This window comes from Chaetodon auriga, chromosome 18 (assembly GCF_051107435.1).
Source record: "Chaetodon auriga isolate fChaAug3 chromosome 18, fChaAug3.hap1, whole genome shotgun sequence".
NCBI classification, from domain to species: Eukaryota; Metazoa; Chordata; class Actinopteri; order Chaetodontiformes; family Chaetodontidae; genus Chaetodon; species Chaetodon auriga.
The window spans coordinates 20,154,739-20,176,282 of record NC_135091.1 but is presented as its reverse complement, the minus strand read 5'-3'; the positions used below and the strand labels follow the sequence as shown (position 1 = coordinate 20,176,282).

General features: G+C 42.7%; 1 protein-coding gene across 1 annotated transcript in view; it reads left to right on the top strand.

Moving 5' to 3' along the window:
• The window catches only part of LOC143336370 (uncharacterized), a 48,411-nt gene extending 26,867 nt beyond the window's left edge, over positions 1 to 21,544 (top strand). Inside the window, exon 4 of the mRNA XM_076756504.1 lies at positions 18,988 to 21,544. Within this exon, the coding sequence (XP_076612619.1) occupies positions 18,988 to 19,142 (155 nt within the window). The 3' untranslated portion in view covers positions 19,143 to 21,544. The remainder of the gene's footprint in view (positions 1 to 18,987) is intronic.

Genomic DNA, 21,544 nt, shown 5'->3' with positions numbered 1-21,544 from the left:
CAAGTGATCAATTTCTCGGCATCCATGACGGAACTAGGAACCAAAGTTACATGCGTTGTTCTTTGGGGCCCGCTCGAGCGAAGGACACCTCTACTCTGATTGGTTGCCGCTGAACCGCGTCATAGCTAATTACCATAAAGTTTACTGAGGTTCAACTTTTCATCTGGTGCCGCTTTAGCCGCTTTGGATGCTCTAGACGCGCGGCTGACGCTTTGGCCGCTCAGGACGCCGGGCTCTCATTGAAAATGTATTAACTTCCGGCGTCCTTGCCTCTTTTGCCTCTTTTGGTCTGCACGTACAGTTAGACTTGGTGCTTCCTAGCATGAGCATTGACCGCCTGAACTGCAGGCCTCTCACCTGCCCCCTGTACAGGCGGCGCTCCTATTGAAGAGAAAAAGATAGAAAGACGTTTTTAGACTAACCAATCAGAAACGTCCTGCTGAATTCTCTGGGGTTCTGTAGGAGCCTTCCCTCCTTCAGGATCCGATTCAGGTTCGAACATGTATGATTAAACTACTGAAGAACGTTCACTACCGCCATGTCCGCTACTTTCACAGGGGCAGTGCTACGTGAGTCTACGCTCTCCCCGTTACCACGGTAACATGGGTGGGACAGCAGCAGCTCATTTGCATTTAAAGGTACAGACACCAGAAACGGCTCATTCTCAAAGGGACTGAAACAGAGGGAAATAGAGGGGGGCGAGAATCTATTCCTAAAAGCTATTTCTAGCAATCAGCTTCAAAAACATGTTTTATGGAAATCATAGACCCATGTAACTTATTGAAAAAGCTTCATAACATGTGGTATGCTTTGGATAGGCATTTAAGGCTCATTTTTACTGGGATGGTAAGGGACTGCAATGAAACAAGAGCAATGGATTAGCAGCCGATTACTGCAAAATTAATAGTTTCCATAAAGGAGATAACTTCAGAGCTGTTAAAAGCAAAAGAGTGCACTGTGGTGCAAATCGACAGAAGAAGAAACAGCAGATCTTTAATATAGCAAGTTGTTTCATTTCAAATGAGGTGAATCTGGTTGATTTGAGTTGTGTGTAAAGTTTCATGGGACATTTGAGTAGAAAAGCCTTTTAGAGGCAGCAGTTGTTGAGTTTTTTTCCTCCCTCTCCAGTGAGACCACAGATGGACACACACGTTGGATTATTGATAAAACTACTCAGTGGATTACGCTGGAGAGCTTTATACTTTTACTTGTTTTCTTCAAGAATATAAATTGTTTGTTGGAGAAATTCCATTTTTGTGGTGGACAGACAGTGATTCTGTCATGTTTTTTCCAAGCTAGGACCCAAAATGCTGCACACAGACACTGAGACAGGGAGGTTTGAAAAGAGCAAAGTCTTAAATTAAACAACTCCCACTCTTGAAATGTGCAACACACGAATCAAATGGTCCAACAGTTATCTTGAACAGAGAACGAGCAGGCAAATGGAGACTCCAGAGAGCTGAAGGATTCACTCAAAACTTCACTAAAACCAGGACTCAGGCAGCTGTTTCTTTCTCTGCCTTTGTCAGAATGTCAAACCGAGGGACAGAGGGTTTATCTTGGAGCGGTATGGTACTTTTACACCTTTCTTTACTCCCTCTCTCTCTCTCTCTCTCTCTGTCACTCACACACACACATACACACACACACACATTTGGTGTTCCACAACTGCCCATCCATTGAAGGGCACTACCTCACTGGACATAACATGGCACCAAGGCACTTGAACATTTATGCTTTGTAACATTTTTTTAATGTCTTTACAAAATTTGAACAATGATAGGGAATGTTCCTCGTGCCGCCGATGGGGATCCAGGAGTAGATGTCGCTCGTGCCGCCGATGGGGATCCAGGAGTAGATGTTGCTCACGCTGTCGATGGGGAACCAGGCGCTGATGTCTTCGGTCCAATGTTGGTGACCATCCTCGGCCCTCCTGCCAGACTTCCCAACCCATTCCTTTCAAAGTGCCCCCAGTCTCTAACCTGCTGCCATTCCTTTCATCTGTTCACCTGCTCAGCCAGTACTTTTCCAATCTCACTCTCGTTGCCAGCCACGCCCACCTGTCCACTCACCTGATCCTCATTCCCAATCAGCCCAGTATTTAAGCTGCTCTCTCACACTCACTCATGGCCACATTGTACTTTGTATCCATGCAAGACTCTCCAGCATTCACTGTTGGCTTGGCCACTTGTTACCGAACCTGCCCGCCTTCGACTACGTTTGATCTCCTGTTCCCTGGTAAATACCTGAGTCTTCTGTCTCTGACCACAAGTTTTGCTGTGCACTTCCTGGTTTTTTGTCTGCCTGTACTTGTTTGGTGTGTGCTTCAAACACTTTAAAAGAGTGAAAATCAGTGTTTTGCAGCATCGATATATATATATATATATATGTATATAGAGAGAGAGAGAGAGAGAGAAACATATCCAAACTGTACTTTAGACTAGTGTTGCTGCTCATGTGTCTCTGAGTCTGAGATTAACGTCAGTAAAAGCAATCTGTGTACTGGTGGCACTGCATTTGGGTCCGAAGATCACCTGTTACAGTCCAATGTGGCCTGTCATGGATCCAGCAAGTTCCACATCACCACAGAGTTGCTTGGAGAGGGTTGAGGGCATCTTCCAGGAGGAGGTTGACTGGTGGTGACTGGACTGGAAATGGGCCCCAGAACCACCCACTGGGTCAGGATGACAGTTAGCTGCCTGACTAAGTCATCTAACACCAGCTCCCGAGGTACTGCGAACTGGCTGGCTGCAGTAGCGGCGGACGTCAGAGCCTCATGTCACTGGAGGACGCCCTTAAGCCTCTTGAAGCCAGTCCGTGGTAAGGTGGAACTCGGTGTTTCCATGTTGGGCCAGATGGTACTGTAACAGGTGCATTTAGGACCCAAATGTAGTACCAGCAGTACAGAGATGGCTTTTACTGACTTTAATCTCAGACTCAGAGACAGAAGCAGCAACACACTCAAATGTACAGTTTGGATATAATGTCTCTCTATATATTCAATGCTGCACAACACCAAGTCTCTTGAAATATATGGTGAAGTGCACACACACCAAGCAAGTACAGGCAGATGGAAAAACCAGGAAGTGCAGGGCAAAAGTTGTGGTCAGAGACAGAGAACTGACATATGTACCAGGGAACAGGAGATCAGATCAGATCAGATCGAAGGCGGGCAGGTTTGGTAACAAGAGGTCAGTCCAACAGTGAATACTGTGAGAGCCTTGCATGGATACAAAGAGCAATGTGGCCATGAGTGAGTGTGAGAGAGCAGCTTAAATACTGGGCTGATTGGGAATGAGGATCAGGTGAGTGGACAGGTGGGTGTGGCTGGCAACGAGAGTGAGAGTGGAAAAGTACTGGCTGAGCAGGTGAAAAGATGAAAGGAATGGCAGCAGATAAGTGACTGAAGGCAGTGTAACTTGTGCTCGTCCATCCTCTGCTGGGTGTGCTGGTAGACTGTCTCCACCTCCATGTTCACCTCCACCCTGTAGCAAAGATGACACAGAGTGAAAACAGCACTTACCTTGTCACACCCCAGGGTTGGTCCTTTGAAATCTTTTGTGTTGGGAAGCCTGGCAGGTCATTTGCTGAGTTCAGTCCAGCTAAAACAGAAACAAACTTACAGTAAGTTCAATGTTTTTGTGTTTTGTTTTTTTTTTTGTATTTTTTCTTTCAAAATCAAAATTTCTCTTCTCAACTGTAAACAGTTTGAAGAGCTATCTGAGGAAATCAGTGTTTGTTGTGTCTCTCACATTTCCTTCACGTGTTTCACATCAGTGCACGTGTGTGGCGTTTTCCACTTACGTGTCTTTTGTAAAAGAGGATGTAGGAGCTTTGAATCCGCTGCTCACACGCAGAAGCACCAGTTGTTTCAGTGACCCGAGTATCATCGTACGTGAACCAGCGGTCATTCGGGTCCGACTCTCCAACATGTCGATCCAGGCTGTCAGAGGAGAAGTGTCCTAAAAGGAGAGGAGTCACTGTTAGGTGGGCTGTCACAGGAACAAAAGGTTCATATTTGTGTCGGACAAATTTCTCAATGAGAGAAAAAAAAACAAAAAACAGGTGCATAAGATAAAATGATTTACAACTTGTATTTTCATACAGTGACTGACAGCAACAGCAGCTAATAACTGAATTAAGAAAGTTGCTGGTTAGCAAAAACAACAAAACAAAAAGAGTTCTACTAATGTTCAATGTGAGTAAAATAATACTTTATCTTACCACTTTCTACCCCTGAACCATGATGACTGATTATGCTGACCAAACTGTAGCAGCCACCACCCTGAGACAGAGCACAGATATCAGAGTTAGTACACACAGTCCACACGTTGACTTACATCCACAGTCTGGTTATTTATTTATTCTTTTTTTTTTTTTTTGCTATCAGGTCATTCAGTGTTTCCTTACCTGGTTAGAGGATATCACGAGGTCTCTGCAGAGGGCCACGGGCTGATGGACTTTTTGGAACTGGAACGTCTCCGTGAACCTGAAGCGCTTCAGGTGCAGAATGAGCACTCTGTAGACAGAAAGAAGACATATGAGCACCAGGTGATCGAGAAAAAATAATGAATATGGCACTACTAACTCTTTCTATTTCAGTTCCTTCTGAGGGTCAGTGGAGCCCAGTTTGACACCACTGGATTGACCAGTATCATCACTGTGCATCGTGGTCAGGAATGATGGATGTGATGTTACTTACTTTGGCAGGTTCACAAATGATGAGCGCTGGCTTGACGTGGTGGCACCACACTCACAGAGATACACCAACTCATCCTCCTGCAGAACAGCACAGAACACACATGTTTTCACTTCTATATTGGATTTACATGCACAACAGCAAGACAACTACATATCCCTCCACACAGCAACATAAGCATATACACATGTGTGTTTGCACATAAGTTCTGGGATTGAAATGTGTTTTCTACATCGTATTATCACATTATATCAGTCGGTTGTAATGGGAATGATGAGGAGACGTGTTTCATACCTTCTGCAGCATGTCCATCACTGTTCCACATCCAGGTGACAGGTTCAGGGACAGGTTTGTAAAGTCCTCCTGTCTGATGGATTCTGCACCACAGCTACAGATTCAAAAGACAACAGAGTGATAAAACAGCTGCAGAGGTCATGACAAGACTTCCAGTCCCATTCAGTGATGTGACCTAGTTGAATATCTAAACATCTTCTTACTGTTTGCATATTCGCAGGTTGATACGTCTGATAGTTTTGATTTAATTAAAACAAAATTTTAAGAGATGAGTGTCAGGAAGTGGTCACCAATAGAAATATTTACCCCGCCTTGACATTTACTCAAGTACCTTACTACTTATGTACAAATCTGTATTTTCTTCTCATGGTACTTTATACTTCGACCCCTCTACAATTCCGAGAACAATATTGTACTTTCTTCTTCACTACATTTATTGACAGTTTTTAGTGACTAGTTACTTTACACATTTAGATTTTTACATGAAACACATGAAGAGTACATGAACTATAATGTTTGGTTTTAAAATAAACTTCTGTACCTTACAATACATACATTAAGAGCTCAAATGACTAATATTTTCATAATGGTTTAAGTTATTTTTCATGTAAAAATGTCTGACATTTCATGGTTCAGGTGACTCAAATGTAAGGGGTTTGCTGCTTTCCTTGAAATTAATTTAATTATTTCAATTTGTTTTTGAAGATTTTTTGATTGTTGTTTGATTGTTTGGATAAAACAAACATTGTGAAAGCGTCACTATTTTCTGAAATTTTACAAACCAAACAACAAAATTAATCAACTACTAAAGAAAACAAACAGAACAATTTAAAAGGGAAATAATTACTTGCAGTCCAATATAAAATAGTTAAAAATCAGCTCCACCTCAACCAACTACACTGTAAAACACTTCTTTGACATTAGTCATAATAAAAATCTAATGATACAGAATAGTATTACAAGTTTCTGCATTGAGTTCTTTCACTTTTGACACTTTTTGTTAATTTTATATTATACTTAGATGCTTTTACTTGAGTAGACTTTCACTTTTACAGTGTGGTATTTTATACTTTTACTTCAGCAAAGGATCTGAATACTTCCTCCACCATTGCACATGAATGTGTGTGACTGTGTAGTCATACCTCTTGCAGGTCCTGGTGCTCTGCATCTTAAACATCAGGAGATCTTCCACTGGACATCTGTAGGTCATGCCCATGCTGGCTGCTTTCACCTGAAGCTTCATGGCCAAAGATCTGATCTGGTCCAGCATGGTGGTGAGGAACTCATGAGCATCCTGCAGATATACACACACAATCATACAAAGAAGTTTATACACAGAGGAGAAGCTGTCAGGAAATGGTGACACAACAAACCATAAAACCAGCTTACGTACTTTCTGTTTGAAATCAGCAAATACTGGATTCCAGACAGAGATGTCCTCCCTGAGGTGCATGAGGTGGCTAAACTTACGAAGAAACTCAGTGGAGAAGTGGGATTCTTCGATCCTCATAAATGATCTGGAGAGGGAGACAAAATGGTTAGAGGCTTGGTCTCTATTGTTGTTGTTCACGGTATAACTTGAGAAAAAAAATGAGTGGTTGTTAGTTAAGGGTGCTGTACCTAATGAGTGCAGCCTCAGGGAGCAAACTCCAAACCTGTCTCTGAGAACTGATGGCTGTAACAAAGTCCTCCAGTGTCAGGAGGCTCTGCAGGCAGGAGTTCATGTAGCAGAAGTTTAACGGGTTGGGAAACCTGAAACACAAACAAGTCAAACACATCTCAGTATCATTGATCCTGGTTTACTTTGATGGACATGTGTCTCTACTGTGTGTGTGTGTGTGCGTGCGTGCATATGCAGATGTACTTACCCAAGACTGGTAAAACTCCCGGGCTTTACAGTGGAGACGGTATCTTTTTTCTTCATTTTTTCATCTGGAAGGGGCAGGGGGCTGCTCTTTTCCTTTGGGATCTCTTCTTGAGTCACTGGTACGACCTGCCAGAAATGATATTGGGGTAAGGAAACACTCATACAAAGACACACTCATCAACTCATAAATGTCTGCTTCATGTTGAGTGCTGCACTTAGTGCCACACATACATACCTTCCCCGACCTCCAAAACCTCTTTGTCTTTTTCTGTGACTTGGTGGTTTTGTCACGTGAAGTCTTTCCCAGAAGGCGACCAAAGAACTGATACCACCACGGGATGCTTTCAGACTTCTTGCTGTGGGTATCAGGAGCTTCTGGGACAGAGACACTGTTGATAAAGAGAAATACAGTTAATTTTTCTGTTGCGTAATCATGCTCAAAACTGAGTCACTGTCATGTGTGACAGGAGACAGGTCCAGCTGTCCATTCTCAGCTGTGCTACTAACAGGAGCAGGAGAAAGGTTTGTGTTTCCTGACACTGTACACACACACACACACACACACACACACACACACACTTTGTGTGAAGAAGCTAATCGGCCAGACCATGTGCAGTAGATTGAGAAAATAGCCATGTAAAAACATTTTGTTTGTTTACACTCTGATTTTGTATTTGGTTACTGACAGTTTATGTAGCTTTATTTTGAAGGAGCTAAAGCTTCCTGTGATGATGCGTTGCTGGTCTCGTTCAATACAGAGCTAAATGAGAGCAATGAAGTGTCGTAGTCTCTTTAATACTATCTGCCCTTTTACAGGTAAGTAAGTGTTCAAAAGCACCGTTGTGATTTCACATAGTTTATACATATTATTAAGCTCATGTAAATGATAATTACATGTAGCGGAAGTTGTTAGAAAGTTACTTAGCAAAGTGAGGCTAGCCGTCTTCTGTTAGCTAGCTAGCGCCCTCTGTATGATGCGATATTGGCTGAGCTACGTTCAGCTAAGGCGGGAGACCGAGCGGTTGTCCCCGAAGATAGTGTTATAATGTGTGTTATTTACTATTTCATTGATATGCTGAAACAGTAGACAACCTCAGTTTAATGCTGATGTCTTGCTGCAGTCATTTCAGAGTTTGGAGATTAGTACGTGTGTATATAAATATAGTAAAATGGAACATGCAGGACAACACTGTGATAGTTACGGATTTCCTTACTTGCTCTCAGAGTCGGCTGTCTGTCTGGTCTCTGGTGCCACAACACAAGAATATTTTGATTTCTGTACAGAAAAATAAACAGGATTAAAAATGTGATGAAACATAAAGTATTCACACAGCAGACAAAGTGTCACAGAAAGTATCTATGAACAGTGTGAACTGTGAAGCTGAAATACAGTCAAAGTCACATTAACAATAGAAAATGTGTAGTATATCTAGAAGACAAACCTTTACGAATGAGCGTAATAAACCACGCATCTTTGTAACTTTGTAAATCTCGTCTTGAATTGAAGGATTGCTGACTGGAAACTGCTGGTTGGTCCTATGTAGACTGGTTTGGTTTGACTTGTGCTAGTCCCAGTTCTGTTGCTATGCACGGATGCTGTACGACATTCAAATGTAAACATGTGTATTTTCATATCTGCTTGTATGTTAGTTACATATTTGTTATGTTTTAAACTTTTATAAACACATCTTGAAAAACCCAAACTACAAATAAGTGAAAGAAGTTGATCTTTGAAAATTGTTTATCTACAGAAACACATATTATAAGCTGATGCACTTAAGCAGAAATACATATCAGAATTAACTCAGTACATGTAGAAATACATTTTGAATCCCTACAAAGTATTATTATTACTACTTTTTGACAATTAATTAATTGTTTTGACAATTAACATTCAGAGCTGATCATCACTGAATTTTTGGGCCTTGATGAAGCTCATTATTTTGTTCTCACCTACCTAGAAACACTTGAACAAATATATGTGTGCACTGTTAAAACAGTAATAATAATACTTTATTTCTATGTGATGTGGTCTTTTCTGTTTGAATTTGTTCCAAGCAGAGCAACAGCATTTTGCATTAACTCAAGGTGAAGACAGATTTTGGGTTAATCATCGAGACAGTGACTAATAATTGATAATAATCATGATGCAATTGTAGAAAAGCATGTAGGATCTTACAGTTTACACTGTACTTCATGTGTTAGCTGGTAAGATGCAGTATGACGCACATGACATCATATACAGTGTGTTACATGCATGTGTAAATACATATTTTCATTTATGTGCACATATTCATACAATCACATAAGATTGCCATTATATTAAACAAAATGTAATGGCAGTACAATCAGCTAAGAGCATCCTGGATTAATATCAAACCTCAATGTAAAGATATATGGCCAAAATATAGGTATAAATACCCACACAAAATGGCCAAAATTTCGATTTCATGAATATTAACACAGATATTTACGTGGATAAATATATAGTAAATTGCCGTTTTTTGGAGAACACCTAAATACACCAATAGAGAAAACACATCAGATCATGGTGAATGTACTGTTCAAGTTGAAAGTCTTTAATGACATGTATAATTTGTTGATATCAAAATCATGTAACAACGGTCAATGGAAGAAAAAATACATCAACCCATTAAGGGCAGGGGTGATCTAACCTGCATGAATTTCATCACAGCAACTCATAATGTGACTCAGTGGTGTGTATAGCCCTCATGCCACCCTCATGGAGTCTGTTTCTGACGGTTTGGTCAGAAACATGCACACCAGTAGCCTGCTGGAGATCCTTTTGTCGGGCTCTGGCAGTGCTCCTCCTGTTCCCCTTTGCACAAAGGAGCAGATAGCAGCCCTGCTGCTGGGTTGATGCCCTTCTACCACCCTGGCCAGCTCTCCTTGTGTAACGGCCGGTCTCCTGCTATCTCCTCCATGCTCTTGAGACTGTGCTGGGAGACAGCAAACCTTCCTGCCACTGCACATACGGATGTGCCATCCTGAAGGAGCCGGACTACCTGTGGAACCTGACTGGGCTGCAGGTACCGCCTCATGCTACAAGTAGTGACAAGGACACTAACAGAACTCAAGATTAGAGAAGAATCAGTCAGGAAGGATAAGGAGAGAGCAACTGTCTGTGGCCACCACATGCAAAATCTTTTCCCTTTTCTGGGGGTTGTATTGATTTTTCCTCTCCATTGCACCTGTTGCCACATCCATTTGCACCACAACAGGTGTAATTGAGTCACAATCACTTGTGCTTCCTCAATGGACAGATTGATATCCCTGAAGTTTAACTTACTTGGTGTTGTACTGTGATGATTAAGTATTCCCATAAGTTTTTGAGCAGTGTTTGATTAGATTAGATTCACCTTCATTGTCATCGTCAGAGTGCAGCACATAGACAATGAAATGCAGTTTAGCATAAGTGTAGGTAAAGATAATGTGACCTGTGGCACCTCCTGGCAGCATATGTTCTCAGGCTCTGACTGCATTGTTGCACAATTTCCACATGTAAACTAATACAGACAAATAAAAAAATGCATGTATAAATCTAAAGAAATAAGACACCTTGCATACCAGCATTTTCAACCAATAACAGCACCCATGTTTTACATTAATGTGTGTGCTCTAGCTAGCTACTTTTTCTCAGCCTGAGGTGAATGGCCAGTAGTGCTGGTCAGCAGTATATCTGTGTGCGCTCTGCCCATTCATATGTAAATGACAAGGAGCGCTGGAACTACAGCGCAGTCAGACCGGGCAATGTCTCAGCAACCCAGTGATTGCTAGGAACCCCCTCCTCTTTATGTAAACAGCCAGGACCTTCGGACTCTGCTTTCATATGATACCAGGCTAGTGTGGTTTGCCTGACGTGGTGAACTAAGTGCACATACGCTATTTCCGTGTTGTCGTTACATGCGCATATAATTTCTTGGGGTATGAATTATGTTTCGTTTGGGTGGCAATGCTTGGTAGAGGCTTTTCGCTGAGTTGCTCCCCGTCATTCTGGTATGCTACAAGTTACTGTGCGTTCAGTAGTGTTGTGTCGTTCGCGAACGATTCGCTCAAAAGAACGAATCTTTTAAGTGAATGTACTGAACCGAATCACTTCATCAAGTGATTCGTTCGTTTCTCAGTCAGTTCAGTTGAACTGTCAGCAGCGCCGGGCGGACAGCCGGCGAGCCGCTGCAGGCAGGGAGGGAGGGAGGGAGGGAAGGACCGCGCGCTAGTGTTGTGTCGTTGAGTTCAAGTGTACCTCGGAGAAAACTAACTATTTTTTAGACTCGGCTAAATTTGCCACAGCAACAACGCAGGTACAGTAGGACACAGCATGTAACAAGTAGTGTATAAAACCCGCAGTTTGAGAAAATGCGTGACTGTCTGATCATCTCGTTGCGACAATTTGCGAGGGAACGGTGCATATTCAGTGTGAATCCTTCACTGAATGTACTGTGGGGTATACTTTCAGTGAATGGATCACACTCACTGAGCCAAGTAGACCAGTTAAATAGCATACCATAGGACAGGACACTTAACACATCATGATTTATAAACGAGTTTTATATTTACAAATGTGTTTGTCAAAGCAACACAGTCACAACACTCTCGTTCGATTCTCGAGATTCAGTACATCTAAAAGAACTGCCGTGCCCATCACTACCTCACAGCCCAGAGTGTACATACAGAGGGCGCATGTATAAAAAGCTTGTGTGCATCAGTGCTTGCGGCTTACGGCCATACCAGCCTGACAACGCCCACTTGCAGTGTGAATTGTTTGGGGCGGTACGTGCAGTGTTTCAGCTCGCCTGGCTTAAATACACCGAAGGACTGATCAAACATTCAACCTTGTAGAGCGATTTTACACCAATGTTTGCAGAGCGAACGAGAATTACCTTTCCCCTGGAAGGCGCGCTGCTGTTTGGGGGAGTTCATCTCTGTATTTTCTCCACGGACTGATTCATGGCGCATGACAACGGACCGGCAAAGACAATGAGCATGGAACCTGGACGATCGGACAAGAGATTTGACAAAGAGTTGACGCTTGAAGTGGAAATTGTTGGAGAGGAAGAGGTGACTGTTATGGAGCTACTGAAGGCTGTCAAATTGGTATGTGGAAGTGTGGTAGGATGTAGGATGAAGTTGATCAACAAATATGAAATCACGATGGGCTCAGTTGCAGCCAAAGAAAAGATGCTGGACGGATTTAAAATAAAAAGGAAACAAAGTCATGGCTAGAGAAATACACTGCAACGGAATGGTTGTATCATTCCTTAAATTGCCGGTTTATGTGACAGACGAGGAGATCCTCGCCGAACTCGCCGGGTGGGGAGTCAAAGCCGTCACCCCCCTCAAGAGGAAATACTGGCCGGGTACCGACATCGCTGACGGGACCCGTCATACGAAAGTTAAATTCACAGAGACTGTGACTCCCTGCCGTACTCCGCAAAATTTGACACAGCGGGAGGCGCGGAGTACTTCAGAGTCATCCACGACAGGCAGGTGAAGCTGTGCAGACTCTGCATTAGACCGGGGCATATCCTGAGAGACTGCCCAGATTTCCTATGTCACAAGTGCCACATGCAGGGGCACTACGCGAGGGAGTGCGGACAAAGAGAGGAGCACGGAGAGAGAGGAGGAGATGGAGAGAGCTACGTTGTGCCTGACGGAGCAGAGGAGAAGCAGCAGGGAGGAGAAGCTGGAGAGGATGGAGAGGTGACGACTACGGCGACTGACACAACAGACAGCGGGGGGGGGGGGGGATCTGGACGATGTTTTGGCTGCGAGGAAGAAGCCATCTGGGATTAAAGAGGTGAGAGAGGGGAAGCTGAGGAAAGTGCAGGATGAAGGCTGATTTTCGTTTCTGTCTTAATTTTTGATAATGATAACCATCATTTCCTTCAATACAAATGGGCTCAGAGATAGTAATAGAAGACAGCAAATCCTCCTAGCGTATGTTTACAGGAGACTCACTGGGATAAGGGATGTATGCAAGAAGTGCAGAGAGAATGGGTGGGGGAGATGTTTGCGAGTCATGGGGGAGATAACTCAAGAGGGGTGGCTATATTCAATCAATCAATATCCTTTATTTAACCAGGTAAAAGACTCATTGAAATTAAAATCTCTTTTTCAAGAGCGACCTGGCCAAGAGGGCAGCGAAGACAAAGTTACAACAATAAATACAACAACAACAGCAATCACACACTGTAGTTAGAAACAGAAAGTACGTACAACATTGACACACGAGCACGCAACATCTCAAAATGATTTAAAACGTTTTGGCAGTAAAACAATTTAGAAACAAGTACATTGCCCAATAGAAGTGGCTTCTCTGTCCTTTAAAATGGACTGAAATTCCCCCAAAGTTATCAGTTCAGGTATCCTCAGATGTAAGTCATTCATGACCAGGGGGCAGCATATCTGAAGGCTTTTTTACCAAGATCTGTGTTGGCTCTAGGAACCAACATGCGGAGGACGTCCTGTGAGCGAAGGCTGTACCGACTAGAATCTCTACACATATAGGAACACAAATAGGTGGGAATAGGTATTAGTTAAGAGGGGAGTGATAGAGAATGTGAGAAAGTGTGAGGATGATGGCAATGGATGAGCGATAGGGATTAATTTTGAGCATATGGGGACAGAGTACAAGTTATTGAATGTGTATGCGCCGAATGTGTAGAGGGAAAGGAGAATGTTTTTTGAGAGACTGGGAGGATTGTGTGGAGAGAACTGTGTGATTGTGGGTGATTTCAATGTGTGGTGTGGCTGGTTGGATGTGTCAAGGAATGCATGTTTCAAGAGTGATTCGTCGAGAGCTGTGTTGAAAGAGATGCTGAGAATAAATGGCATGATTGATGTGTGGAGAGTGAGGCACCCAGAGGGGAGGAAATTCACAAGGAGGCAAGTGGTGAGATGGGTGTTGAAACAGAGTAGAATAGATTTAGTATTGAGCACAGAGGGCATAGTGGATAGGGTACGCAGGATAGAGTATAGGGAAACTGCACTTGGTGACCATGTGGTGTTAGGTTTTAAATTAGGGCAGGGACCTGAGGGGAGAGCGGGAGGAGTATGGTGTATGAACGCAGCTATGTTGAAGGAATGAAAGTACAGAGTGGAAGTGAAAGAATGTATGTCGAGAAGAAAGAATGAGAGTACATATGGAGAGGATGTTGGGAAATGGTGGGAGAGTGTGAAAGCAGAAATTAAGAGTTTGAGCATAATTTATAGTAGAGGCAGGAACAGGACAGAAAGAGAGAGAGAAAGAGAGAGAGAGAGAAAGAGAAAACTGAAAGAAGAGATAGCCAGGGAGGCAGGGAAAGCAGACAGAGAGACAGGGTATGATGTAGGGAAGTATATTAGGATAAGAAATGAGCTCAGGGAGATAGAGCAGAAGAGATGCATGGGAGCTATAGTTAGGAGCAGGGCTAAATATGTGGTTGAGGGAGAGAAGTGTACAGGGTATTTCCTAGGGCTGGAAAGAACAAGACAAAAAAAAAAAAAACATATCGAGCAGGTTGAGGGGAAGAATAAGGGAAAGATCACAGACTTTGTAGGGATAGCTGAGAGAGTAGAAGTGTTTTATGGGGAATTGTTCAGGAAAGAGGAGGATGAAGAGAGCACGAGACAGGTGTTAGATAAGATGGAAGTTAGTGTAAGCAATGAAGATAGGGAAATGTGTGAGGGAGAGATAGGAACAGGGGAAATAGAGTTAGCTATAGCAGGGTTGGGAGGAATAAGAGTCCAGGGATAGATGGGATAATTGGGGAATTTTACAAAGAGTTTAGGGAGCAATTAGTGCCAGTGTTAGATAGGTTATTTAGATGGATAGAGGAAAGGGATGAGATGCCAGTTAGTATGGCAACAGGGTTAATCAGTATCATTCATAAGAAGGGATGTAGGGACAGATTAGAGAATTATAGGCCACTCAGCATGTTAAATAGCGATTATAAAATACTAGCATGGGTGTTAGCTAATAGGATAAAGAAGGTCATAGGGACGGTGGGTCATACACAAGCTTATAGCGTACCAGGTAGGGACATAGCTGACACAACAAGTGGCATCAGGGACACAATAGATCACATGGAAGGTGGTAAAGGTTGGATTGTTTTAAGTATTGATTTGAATAAAGCATTTGACAGGGTGGAGCACTATTACTTATTTAGGGGTTTAGAAAAGGGAGGTTTTGGACACAGATTGATAGGGTGGATTAGAAGTTTGTATGATCGGGCGGTAAATTGTGTGAAGGTAAATGGGATAATCATGAGCACTTTTAGATTAGAAAGATCGGTTAGGCAAGGGTGTCCACTTTCAACCATGCTGTACGCACTGTCAGCAGAGCCGCTAGCAGTATTATTAGAGCACAATAGCAGGATCGGGGACATAGAGTTACCAGGAGGGAGGGTGAGCTTATTATATCACTATGCAGATGACAAGATAGTTATAGTTAGGGACAGAGATAGTGTAGTTGAAGTTTTCGGTGGCTTAGAGTAGAGTTGTATGGTAGGGCATCAGGGGCACAGGTGAACATAGAAAAATCAGAAATCATGTATGTAGGAGTAGATAGAGTAGGGACGTTAGACATAAGTTTGAGGGAAAGGAAGGACTACTTCAGAATATTAGGGGTGAATTTAGGGATAGATGATAGAGTAGGGAGAGATGTGCAGTATGAGGGAACAATTATTAACATTAAGAAAACATTAGGACATTGGAAACAGAGGTGTTACGGGCGTCAGGTGTTCGGTTCTTTTAATCTGTGTTCTTGAGCCTCTCCAGTTCAGCAGCGTGGAACCCATGACGTCACCGGGGATTCCCTTTCGCGGCGGCTCCTAATTTGGAGATGCTCTCTCTCTCCAGTCCCAGAACCGCCCCCCCCTCCATGAGTGTTCCCGACCAATCCAGTGGCTCCAGCTGGTCTCTCCTCTCCAATCCGGGCACACGCGCACATTATAAAAAGTGTGTGCTGTCGACGCCTGGGTGCGGCTGTGATTTCAGTGATCAGTTCGCCTCGTCGTGCCTCTTTGAAAAACTTGTAAAATTTAGTACTGACCGTGAGTCTATAGTTTTGTTCAATTAATTGCACTGAGGCACTAGGTTTGGGAAGCTGGGCTATAGTTAGTTTATTTTGTTTTTCACACATCACCGTGCACCACACCACCGGCAATTTTTTGTGTGCGCATTAGGTTTATGGGTGGTGGTCCCCGTGTAATTTTGGTTGAGGTAAGAAACAGGGCAGGCAGCTAAATTTCTTCTTTTTGTTGTTCTTTGTTGGCTAGTCAATTTTGGGGTGGAATTTAAGTTAGGCGTAGCTGTGTTTTGTTTGTTATATGATTTGCCGCCACCCGCCGCCCTCTCCCTTGGTTATTTCTATATTTGGGTTTTTTTTTGTTGTTGGCAATAATTGTTGTGGTGGTTTTGGTTTGCATTAAACAATAAACGGCATTCTGCCTTTTTTTTAACATCACGGCACCGTGTTGCTTCCCTTTTTCCCTAGCTTAATCCATCTAAGGGTCGTAACAAGAGGAAACTAACATTGACGGGGAAGGTCGTGGTTGTGAATGCGTTAATCATGAGCAAGCTGGTGTATGTAATGACTGTGTTGGAAGTGCCTGAGAGAGTGTACATGGAGGTGAATGAAATAGTGAGTGAGTTTCTGTGGGGAGGGAAAGGGGTTAGAATAGCAAGATAAGTTTTAGAAAATGAGCATGAGGATGGTGGGTTGAAGCTGATTAATTTAGAAAGGAAAAAGAAAGCACTTAGGGTGAAAATGATGGTAAGATATATAAAGAATGGTGAGGATCATGTATGGAAGCTTTTTTTACGGGAAGCTATAGATAGATGTGGTGGTAGAAATCGGATTTGTTGCAGCCTCAACATTTCCAGACAAGTGAAAGGAGAAAGCCCTCACACCCCAGAGTGTACATACTGAGGGCACATGTATAAAAAGCTTGTGTGCATCAGTGCTTGCGGCTTACGGCCATACCAGCCTGACAGCGCATGCGTGGTGTCTCGTCGCGAGTGTGTCAGATCGACAACGTGCTCCACTTGCTTTTGCAGGTGACAAATGGTGATGGGCACATTAAGGCAAAGCAGAATCGATTTATGTTTGATAAAAAGAAATATTCTGGGTTCGGGTTTAGAAATTAAATACAAATCCATTGGGGTAAGCGACAGTGTTGCACTGATGTTGAAATTTGGAGAGAGGAGGGAGGGGAGGGGTGGTGGAGTGTGGTGCCTGAACTCAAGAAAGCTAGCAGAAAAGGCATACAGAAAAATGGTTAAAAATGTGTAGAACAGGGGAAAGATCAGTTTCAGCATAAAAACAACATGTGTGCATGGTGGGAGACAATAAAAAGGAAAATAAAACAAAAAAGCATCACATATGCAAAACAACGCAACTTTGAGAAAAAGGAAAAAGAAAATTACCTGAGAGAACAACTAGAGTGTGAGGCGCAGAAATTGGACCAAAACCCAAATCACGGGAGGGCTTGATTCCTACAACTCCAAGCTAAAGTTGAGATATGAGAAGGAAAAATGTCAGGGGGCCATCATAAGGAGCAGAGCACAGTACACGGAGGAGGGAGAAAAGTGCACAAAATTTTTCCTGGGTTTAGAGAAAAAGAAGCAGAGAAAGACATTTTTAGCAGAAATTGAAAATGAGAAGGGTGAAAAAATAAGTGATTTGGTGGGAATATTAGATGTGGTAGAGACTTTCTACAGGAAACTGTTTCAAAAAGAAAACACTGAACAAAATCATACAGAAAGTTTTGGGGACAGATATCTGAGGAAGACAAACAAGCATGTGATGGAAATATCACTGAAGAAGAAATTAAATTAGCAATCAAACAAAACCCAACAAGAGTCCCGGATCAGATGGTTTAACATATGAGTTCTGTAAAACATTTTCAAACATTCTTGCACCAATTCTGTTAAAAGTGTATACCTGTATGGAGGAAAGGAGGGAGGTGCCAGACACTTTGGCTACGGGGATAATTACCATCCTGTATAAAAACAAAGGCAGTCCAACTAAGCTGGAAAACTACAGACCACTCAGTTTACTAAATACAGATTATAAAATAATAGCAAAAATCCTAGTGAATAGAATGAGAGAGGTTGTAGGGAACATCATCGCACCGACGCAAGCATACAGTATACCAGGGAGGGAGATCACGGACAGAATATGTACCATTAGGGCTGTAGTGGAGAGGATGGAAAGGGGAGGTCAGACGGGGCTAGTTCTAAATATAGATCTAAACAAAGCTTTTGATAGAGTGGAACACAATTTCTTAGAACAGACAATAAGCACTTTTGGTTTTGGACAAAGATTCACAAATTGGATCATGCTGTTACACAGAAATGCAAAGAGTCAAGTAAAGATAAATGGAGTGCTCACTGATCCTTTCCCTTTGGAGAGGTCGGTCAGACAAGGATGCCCTTTGTCTGCATTACTGTACACGATAACTGCCGAACCTTTAGCAACACTGATCAAAAGTGACTCTTCTTTAAAAGACATTCAGATTTCCGGATGGTGCGCGTAGCCTAATCCATCAATATGCGGATGACACAACATTCACAGTAAGGGGGTGGGAGGACATTAAAAGTATCATGGATCACATAAACCTTTACGGGAGAGCATCGGGAGCAAGGGTGAATGTAGAAAAATCAGAAATCATGTGTGTGGGGGAAGTGGAAACAAACAAATGCAACATGTCATTTAAAATAGTGACGGATTATGTGCAGGTTTTAGGAATAAACATCGGAGTGAACACAAAGGAAGCCAGGGATGCCACATGGATAGGGACATTGAACAGAATAAAACAGACGTTAAACTTTTGGAAATCAAGAGGGCTAAAAATCAAAGGGAAAGTAGTAGTAGTCAATGCACTGATGTTATCGAGACTGAACTATGTGATGGGGCGCTGGATATGCCAGAGTGGGTGTTACAGGACATACATACATGTACCATCATGATAAGGTCACAGTCCTCTCCAGCTACAGCTACAGCATCAACATCAATGTCATCACAGGATGCTGTAATTGACAGACCTGGTCATTATTTTTGCTTTGGTTTAAAGTCAAAATTAGATTATGACTCTCACTTACACAATCTCTTTATGCTTCTCAGGAAACAAACTGCTGTGTCATTTAGATGACACAGTGAAGGAGATCCAGAGAAACCACAGCGTGACTGCTGATGCCACCGTAGAAGTCCACAGATTTTTGGCCGAACCAAACATTCCCAGGACGGAGGACCCCCTTCAGTATTGGGAGAGGCAATGAACCATTTATCCAAATTTGTACAAACTTGCTGTGGAGTTCTTGTGCACCCCTGCCTCATCTGTGCCCTGTGAAAGAGTTTTCTCCAAAGCAGGAGAAATTGTTTATAAAAGGAGGAATCGTCTGAATCCCAGCACAGTGGAACAGATTTTGTTTCTAAATAAAAATGAATAAAGTCTTGAAGTTGCGCAAGCCCATTCACTGCCCTCCTAATGTTCACAAGCACATTCACTGCCCCTTACCTTGTTAAAGCACTGCTCAAACAATTGTTCCCCTGTCATCACATTATTCAGACGTTTACAAAATGATTTACTGATAAGAATTTGACAAGTAATATTCAATTACATTGTGTTGTCATGTTACATACCATAATACAGTAAACAAAAATCTAACTTTTATTTATATGAATGAATACATAAACGGCACATAAAATGCATTAAGATGAATTGATTTATTTTACTTGACAGTCATTCCCATGGCTGCACTGTTGCAGGACAGTCAACTTTATTAGAAATAGATAAAATCACCTATAATACATACACACACACATATATATATAAAAATATATATGGCTGTTTTACAGTCTTTGACCAGGAGGGGGGTTTGTGTGCACATGAAGCCTCGAGAAATTAACCTTTTGGTGAACCATTTGGCTGGAAGACTTCAAGGCTTCAAGAAGCTTCATCTGGCCATCACTACAAATAGGTGGACAGAAATATGAGCCCCTTGAATTCTAAAAGGCAGTTGGATTAACAATCCCTTTAGGTAACCACTGAGTCTACCAAAATGATAGATAAACAAAAGAAAATGGGCTCAAAATGGAACGAAAGTGGGAGTCACTAGATAGGGGGAAAAGGGTAGACTGGAAAACACTCTTCCAAATAAACAGTCAAACTCATTCAGACCAAATTAGAACACGGAGAGACAACTGAAGGTGTTGTTTCTCCAGAGACACACAACCAAACTGAGGCAGGGAAACCCTGCCTCCTTATGTAGCCTCCCAGTCATGCTGATTAGGATCAGCATCACCTGAGGGTTAAGATCACAGGTGCTCCCACTAGCTCCTGATGAGCATGAGGCCTGTGACCTGGATCTTTCCATAACACCTCCCTCAAAAAAGACAACAAATCTAACAGGTTTGTTGGAATTACACAAAAACAAACTCCAACACAAACTTATATGCGTGTTGCCCACAGCACTAAATGGCTCAAGATATTTGGACAGGTCAGAAAACCATATCGTATCCAAATTATCAACTCATATAGCCAATACCCACTCTGGGTCACAGTAAACATTCTGTACATTTTCTGTCCTTTAAATCTTTTTATTCTTCAAACACAAATTTGTCACCAGAAACACAGAATGATTTTTCACCAAACAAAAATTGTCTAACTGATTACTACTTGCGACAGACAACAACAACAAACAACTAAATTGTCCTTTCCTTTGACATGCTTGATTTCAAGTGGTTTTTCTTGTAAGGCTAGATTCCAGCGACGTAGCCTACGATTAGCAAAAGCAGTACACTGCAGGAACAAAGGATTATGGTCTGTGTAAACCAGCAGAGGGTCAGAGGTTGAGACGTAGATCTCAAAATGCTCTAAAGCCAGTACCAAAGCTAGTGTCTCCTTCTCAATAGTAGAGTAGTGCACCTGACTAGGGCTCAGCTTTTTTGAGAAGAACGACACAGGGTGCTCCACTCCACTATCGTCAGCCTGGATAAGCACTGCACCTACACCCATGTCACTTACGTCTGTGTAAAGGACGAAAGGACGATCAAAGTTGGGAGCCATCAGAACAGGGGCGGTAGCCAGGAGCGCTTTTGCTTTTTCAAACACAATCTGGCACTCTGGTGCCCACCGAGAAAGGATCTTGGGGCTGGTCAGGTCTGTCAGGGGGGCGACTACTTGTGCAAAACTGTGGCAAAACGCCCTGTAATATCCAGCCATCCCCAAGAAACGTTTCAGTTCTCTGCAGGTAGTGGGAACAGGGAGGTTGATTATAGTCTCAATCTTTGCAGATACTGGGAGCACCTTGCCTTGACCAACCACCTTTCCAAGATAATTTACAGTGGCCTGTGCAATTTCAGATTTCCCTAAATTTATGATTAGATTGGCTGCCTTTAGTCGTTCAAACACCACGCTCACATGCTTGACATGGTCTGACCATGAATCGCTGAACACCACGACGTCATCAATATATACCTTGGTGTTGTCGAGACCATGCAGCACAATATGCATAAGCCTCCGGAAAGGTAGCGCCAGCATTTCTCAAACCAGAGGGCATTCTGCAATAGGCGAACAATCTGTCTGGGATTACAAATGCAGAAAGCTCCTTGGCGTGTTAATGGGACTTGCCAATATCCCTTCAGTAGATTGAATTTGCTGACATAGCACGCTGAGCCA